Source organism: Sprattus sprattus (genome assembly GCF_963457725.1).
Source record: "Sprattus sprattus genome assembly, chromosome: 15".
Taxonomy (NCBI): domain Eukaryota; kingdom Metazoa; phylum Chordata; class Actinopteri; order Clupeiformes; family Clupeidae; genus Sprattus; species Sprattus sprattus.
Window position 1 is genome coordinate 25,993,390 of NC_137913.1, and position 7,500 is coordinate 26,000,889.

The 7,500-nt window shown below is 41.9% G+C and overlaps 2 protein-coding genes across 22 annotated transcripts in view; one reads left to right on the forward strand and one right to left on the reverse strand.

Moving 5' to 3' along the window:
• The window catches only part of ssbp2a (single stranded DNA binding protein 2a), a gene marked incomplete at both ends in the record, with an annotated part of 43,988 nt that extends 43,300 nt beyond the window's left edge, over window positions 1–688 (forward strand). For all 21 annotated transcript variants that reach the window (XM_080853066.1, XM_080853072.1, XM_080853081.1 and 18 more), the window contains 2 exons: window positions 149–247; window positions 659–688. In XM_080853066.1, the coding sequence (XP_080709192.1) occupies window positions 149–247; window positions 659–688 (129 nt within the window). The remainder of the gene's footprint in view (window positions 1–148; window positions 248–658) is intronic.
• Window positions 689–3,294: 2,606 nt separating this feature from the next.
• On the reverse strand, window positions 3,295–6,854 carry f2r (coagulation factor II (thrombin) receptor). The gene is made up of 2 exons (XM_080852449.1): window positions 6,687–6,854; window positions 3,295–4,660 (listed from the first exon to the last, which is right to left on the reverse strand). The coding sequence occupies exons 1-2, from the start codon at window positions 6,772–6,774 to the stop codon at window positions 3,498–3,500; spliced, it is 1,251 nt and encodes a 416-aa protein (XP_080708575.1). The 5' UTR covers window positions 6,775–6,854; the 3' UTR covers window positions 3,295–3,497.
• Window positions 6,855–7,500: the final 646 nt, after the last annotated feature.

Below are 7,500 nucleotides of genomic sequence, written 5' to 3' on the forward strand. Positions count from 1 at the left end.
TGTTTTGATTATATCTACCACTGTGTGTGTGTGTGTGTGTGTGTGTGTGTGTGTGTGTGTGTGTGTGTGTGTGTGTGTGTTTGTTTGTGTGTGTGTGTGTGTGTGTGTGTGTGTGTGTGTGTGTGTTTTGGGGGATTTTCCTCCACAGAACTCTCCCGGGACTTTGAGCATGAGTAATCAGCCAGGCACCCCTCGAGATGACGGAGAGATGGGAGGGAACTTCCTGAACCCCTTCCAGAGTGAGAGTGTACGTCAGCACCCCCTATTGGATGTTTGCAAGCTTTATGAACCCCAGTGCTATTTGCTCAGTAGAGTGTAGTGTGGAGAAAGCACACTTACGTGCAAGCAGTCAAGAAAAAAAGATATAAAAATCTATAAATATTCTCAAATACCTGACAACTAGCCCTAACACTTAAATGCTGTACCTACTGTACATTTCAACTGTACTGTCAACTAACCCTTAATATAACTTCATCTTACCCTTCACCTCACACAGATCCAGCATGATCACCATATGTTATCTGTAACTGGCTTATTGCAGTCAAACTATCAGATTAAGTTGGGACTGAACAAATAACTGTGTTTAGACTCTGTTCTGATTGAACAGCATAGGCGATGCCAAATGCCTTATTGACTTACTGAAATGTCTCATTTGCAGTATTCTCCTAATATGACGATGAGTGTGTGAGGACTGGAGAGAAGCTGGGCTGGCCATGAAAGTGTTTGATGACAACAGATTTCCGCGGCCACTGAAGTCATCCTTTCCAGGGGGGTTCTGCCGGAGCAAGCTCACTTTTTCTACAATGTCTTTGTCCCTGGTGAAGTGGTGACCTTACACATACATCTGGAGGACTAAATGATTACAGCAAGCCAAATAATACTGACGAAGAGGAAGAGATGTGAAAAGAGAGAAAAAAAAAAACTTTGTTTCTATTTGTGTCACTGTGTGTACACACTCCCATGTCCATATGCAAGATACATCATCCTCGTCTTTCACCTGGAGGAAAGACTCTGAAGGATAAACACGAGTTTGTAAGAAAAACAAATGGAGTTCTCTAGAGACGTAAGAGGCGTACTGGAATTTCAGTTTGTGTGTTTTTAAATCCCAGATCACTGACCATTTCTCACATCAAACCAAACAGATCAAAGAAGACGCATTTCAGTCAAATGTATGGCTATGTGGATCTGACTTCAGACTTATGGCGGGGAAAGATGGCCACTTAGAATTCAGTGAATTGACTGAGCCCATGCTATTCTCTCAGTGAAATTCTCACCACCATTTTGTCATCCTATATGTGTGTGTGTGTGTGTGTTACTCTGTGGGGCATTCCAATGTTATTGGTTTGGTTGTGTGTTGTATTTCTGCATTTCTGGTGTATTAATTTCCATTCCTAGTTTTACATAGGCTGTATTTACGTGAGATGGCTACAAAACATACATTCTGTCAGATATTAGCATTGGGATGAGCTTCTTTATTGCTCACTTGCACTCATTTTTTTATTTGAATATTTTGCCTTTCCCATTCTTTGTTTTTTGTATGTATTCATCACCTCAGCCTCAGACAGTTCTGTTAAAGTTTAGTTTGTTGTTATCCTCTACATCTTCACTGATCTTTGTTCATTTATTTATCAAATATCAATTTTCTTTTTCTTTTTGAAGTTAGAGAGCCTCTTAATGACTTTGGATGCCAACATAAAAAGTATCTTATTGTGTGTGCACGTTATTAAAAAAACGATTTGTGTTAATGTCTAGTTGTACACGTTCAGTTGAACTTCAAGCAAGTTATTATTCTGCTCTTTAGAAAAGATGGCACACCACTCTGGGATTACCTTGCCCTCTTACCCAAACAAACACCTCTATGTTAAGTCTGTGCTTCTCGTTGACGACACTGTGAGGTTATTTTTTCATCTTCCTGTAGCTCCCCTCAGTGGGTGATGATAGTGGCCCAGCATAATGCTTGACATGCACTGCTCGCAAAAAGAGCGCAGTGTGGGGATAGTGTGTTACTGTCGTCTGTTTTACAGCTGGATACGAATGCAATATGTTGGGAGGCCACAATAACATCTTAAGGGCCTTTTGTATATACTACTGTTTTATTTGATGTTCAAATATTGTATTGGTGTTGATATTTTTTTTTTCATAAAAAGAGTCCTTTTTCTGCATTTTTGCCTCCAAGCAAACACATCTGTGCCAACCATCTTATTGTCAAATTCTGTTGAAGTCATCAACAACACTTGATGGCGGTTATTCATCTGAATATTTTATTAAGGAAACACTCTACTGTGTTAGGACTTTAAAATAAGATGAACTGTGTAAAATGTGAAATGGATGCTGTGGCAGCAGAACTGGTGAATATTTAGCATCATGCAGACAGCTGAAGACTTTAATTGATGCACATTAATGAGCAGTGGGCAGGCCAGCCTGTCCAGTTAGCTCATTAAAAAAGATATCAGTTCATCAGTGTGCACAGACATCAAAAGCGTTTAAAAATCCCTGTAAAATGTGTGGATAGGTCCCTGTAGCTTAAAGACTCAACATATACATGGTTAACAAATGAAATAGTATAGCTTTTAGACTTCAGACTATAGACTTATCTCTGAACCTAACTTTTATTATTAGCTTTTTGTTGTGAAATTACACTTCAACTCTTCAAATACCAAATGCTGAAGGTCATTGTTTGCTGTTTATGTCATGAACTGGAATGTGACCTTCAGTGAAGAACAGGTCTGAATAGACTTTCTCCATGGCAGAGCCCATACAGCCTAAAAATACTTCTCTAAAAATCAGATTTATGATACACTGAACATATGGATAAAGAACAGCAAAATAGAAGCCTCTAGTAAGTATGTAATATAAACTGGCGGTAGGAACACACATAATGTGGAAGAAGCAGACTGATGAAGAGGAGAGTGGTCTTAATCTGTTTCCCATAAAATAACATATGTATTGGTCAGTGTCCAAATCACTCATTTTGGGACGTGATGCAGCATAACTGCTGTTTCATAATTTGGCTTTTAAAGCCAATTATGAAAATAAACAAACAAAAAAACACTGTACCTGCCAGTGTGGGGGGTCATTTTGAAAGAAAGGGTTGGGTGAAGAATAACATTACGAAAAAATCTCTATTACCATTCCCTTGACCCTCCCTCCCTCTGTTTTCAACACCCTATTTTTTAGATGATGCTCCTAGGGTCCCAAAACGATGCACAATTTGGATCTCTCGATGCTATTCATTATCCAAGCACCCCTAACTTAGCAAACAGACCCAGATTATGGTTGACTCCATATCAGATCTGGATAAGTCCTATGAGGAGTTCTAGGACAGGCAGAGACTTAAAACATGCAGTGCTGTGGATACCCTGAAGCCAGATTGAGAAACACAAGTCTATGAACAGGGTAAGAAGCAACCCTGGTACCAGATCCACTGACCAAGTTCACGAAACCTAGATGGTTAGTCTCGATCCCTGCTCCGCTGAGCATCACCTCTGGGTAAAGGCTCAACCCATAAGCTTCCTGTACTGACTGCTCATGTTGCTCTTGATAACGTCGATCCTGCTGGTGGTACTGCTGCTGGTTTCTGAGCTCCTGTCCACTTTGGAAGAGCTTCCACGCGTAAAGAGGGCCGACACCTGCTTCTGGCACTGGGATGAGCCGAAGTAGTAGATGAGCGGGTCTAGGCAGCAGCTAACACTGCCCAGGCACATGGAGAGGAGGTAGGCGGCGTAGGAACTCTCCGTGTGTCGGTGCGTGAAGCGAACGTAGTGCGCCAGCAGGATGATGTTTGTCGGCGTGAAGCAGGCCACGAAGACTGTGAGCACGGTGATAGCCATGAAGATGGCTCGCGTCTTCTTGAAGCGGGTCGCCACGTTGGTGGCGCACAAGGCCTGGATGATTCGCACGTAGCAGACGGTGGTGAAGATGAAGGGGATGAAGAAGAAGATGGCACAGAAGACGGGGAAGAAGTAGAGGTAGTAGGTGCGCAGCTTGTGGATGTCCAGCACGTCATGGCAGGTGGTGATGTCCATGTCCGACAGGTGCATGGTTTGCTCCGAGGAGATCAGTGGCACCACCCCACCCACGGACAACACCCACATGGCCCCACACACCACGCTGGCCGTCTGAGGGGTTCGCCACACCAGTGAATCCATTGGGTAGACCACCGCCATAAAGCGGTCGATGCTTATACACATCATCAGGAGCACTGAGCAGTACATGTTGCAGTAGAAGGCTGCGGTGACAACACGACACAAGCCAGAGCCATAAATCCAGTTGTTGCCATGGTAGTGGTAGGAGATACGGAAGGGCAGAAGCAGCACAAACATCAGATCGGCAAAAGCCAGGTTCAGCATGTAGATCACTGCTGGCTTCTTGGGTTTGATTCGGCGCAGGAACATGGCAACTGCCAGAATGTTCAACGGCACGCTGATGATGAAGACCAGGAGGTACATGGTGGGGATGAAGACAGTCACCATGGGGCCAGTGAGGTACTTCTTGGCCTCTTCGGTTAAGTAGAACTTCTTTTTCACTTCATGATGGCCGGCTACCTTTTTGGGCGCCGTTTCAATGGCTGAACCACTACCTTCTTGGACATCCAGGTAGTCAATGGGTTCGTCCGTAACAGTCAGAAAATACCCAGAGAATGTCCGAACATTCAAAGTATCTGGTGAGGAAAGCAGAGACTTGGTCACTATATAAAATGTTTATACCATACAATTCGTAAAACCCGTAATTATCGTGTTTCCAATAAAGGTCTGCCTGTATTACGCGGGGTAGAACATTTTAATCAAAATGGCAGCCTTTTGTAGCCTGGATACCAGCCTCAACTCCGCCCACAAAATTTTTGGTCTGGGAGATTCAGTCTGGACTTGAGCTAGTTGGGAGAGATTCAACGTCTCGGAAAAGTGATCTGACCAATCAAATTGTAAGGGCGGGCTTTATACGTTGATGGACAGATGACCAACCAATGCTTGAGTTGATTAGATAGATAGAATATACATCGAACAAATATGGCGCCGTCTCGGGAGCTTAGTGGGACATATTTTATATGATTTAAGCTATCTACACGACTTTTTTTATGTCTACATTGACTCGGTTAGTTGTGTATGTGCAACACGAATGTTGCAGAGGATTGTAGGTCTTAACTGAAGCACTCTAGACCACTATTGATAGGTTATGCTAACGCGTAGACAAAAAAAACATTGAAACAAATGGTAGCTAGCTATAGCCTTGCTGCTAATAAGTACGTGAGTAGGCATATCTCACAGATATTGATAGCGCATTCATTTTGAATGAGGAACAGAGAAACGCGATCAAGGCATTTGTCGATCGAAAATATGTTTTTGGATCTGATAAAAGTTGTAATGTATCAGATGGTCATACTATGTTGCTCTGATTAGTTGTAGGTATCCAATTGAGCGAAGAGGCATTTTTTTTCTTGGTTCGTTGAAACACGCCCCATAATCACAGCCCAATGGCTCAGCATCAGACTCATATGCTGACTAGAATTATGAGTATGACATCGTCAGGCTAGCCTGTTGTAATCTCAGAGTAGAATCATTTAATCAAATCAACACTAGTCTCTCACAAAAGCTGACAGTCCCGAAGTTTGTTCCTACGAAAATGTCTACCCTTGACTCAAACTAAAATAATAATTATTCTCATGTATGTTGAATGTAGCCTGGCCATTACCAGCCTGTGACTCCATTTCATTGAGTATGAGCTTGAAATCAAATCAGGCGGAAATACGTAGGCTGGTGTCACCAGGCTATGTTGAATGGGCCTATGAATTAATCTCGTATGGTGAGCATGTGGCGTCTGGTACGTGTAGTCCTAATAGTCGTTAAAGCTGCTTAAGCAACGAGCAAAGTTGATGGTTGGGGTTGACACAAAGAAGGGTAGGGTCTGGGTAGGGCTACATGGCTACACGTAGACACCTGCAAAAGTAGGTGAAGCCTGGTCTTCTATCAAAATGGAGAATGCAGCGTCTATGGCCTACATTTTTAAAGTTTGAATTCCTTCTGCAGTAGTGTAGGCTACACTTACATTGTGGACAGTAGACTAGCCTATACACATAGGGTGTACACAGGCTAGAAATGTTCATTTCCCATTTGTTGTGTGTTGGTACGAAGCCCCTTAGGGGTCACGGGGTGACTTTATTATGAGAATTATTTTTTGTTTCCTGGCAATACCTTTGCAATATGTTACGTTCCCTCGCAATATTTTTGAATTACATTTGCGTTTACTCGCAATAGGCTACTTTAGCTAATGTAGAGGGGTTTGGTGGATACTTCTGGGCTTTGTGGGAAATAACCATTTGTATCTCCAATAAAAGCCGGTGTATTTTAAGTGATTGAAGCAAATCAGCATAAATCGGAAGTTTTCTGATATTGGCCTATACCGCAAGTGTAATTTATTCTGCAACATTATAATATATAGTGAGATGCCGCCTAAAAGAGAGCATTTATCAGTTGAGATATTCAATCACATTATACATTCTGTAAAGCCGCAAGCACCCTGAGGGTTCAAATGTCTCAGGAGTTCTTTAATTTCAGAATCTGCGCGAAAACTGCAAATTTAAATACTAACAGCATCTAACTTCATGTGAGTTCTGTGACATTAACTAAAATAGTTGGTATGATTAATGTATTAAAGAAACTAAAACGAACACTTAACAACTGTTCACTTACCATTAACACTATTCAGCGCGGCTGTGGAGGTCTCCGCAGCAAAAAGTGCCAGTAGAACGAGGGTCCGTATAAGCATGTTTGGAGCCATCACTTTCAACAGGTTCCAGAGTTTACACAATAGTCCGCTTAACAATCAAGTTATATGTAAAGGCAGAATACCTAATTTGAATTACTTTAATACATTTTACTCAAAAAACAGCCCGTTCAATAGTTCTTAAGGAGGAGGAAAAAGACAGCGACAACGACGAACTTTTTGTGGTCAGGGAGCGAGGGGAGGAATGCCTCACATCGTTGTATTGCTTGTGAACGCCCACTTGCACTTAACTCAAAAACTTTGGCTTGGACATCTTCCCATTCCATATCTGGCAACTACCCTACACTGAGCGCTTTCTCCCTCGTTCTCAGTTGCAGACGTAGACACACAAACATCCAGACAGAGAAAGAGAAAAAGGCAAAGGCAGAGAGATAGAGACTACATTGCAAAGTAGAATGTGTTTATTTTTTTAAGCGGTCACCTTTTTTGAGATCCTTAAAATTACTTACATTTACAACACGACACAGTTATTTTTTTAAAACATGAATTCTAAAGATAATACATGTCAAATATATATTTAAAATATACTCAAGTTTCTTTGTTAAGAGCTGAAAGGCACCGGTTATGGAAATCGCCACTGGCCAGTCTGATACAGCAGGAACTCTTTAGTCTTTACACTCCAGTGACTATTTCATGACCCATTGCAAGACGCAATAGTAGTGCTTTATGCATTTCATTAAAATCTCTTTTTTAACAAGTGACCAGAACAGTGTTGTGCTG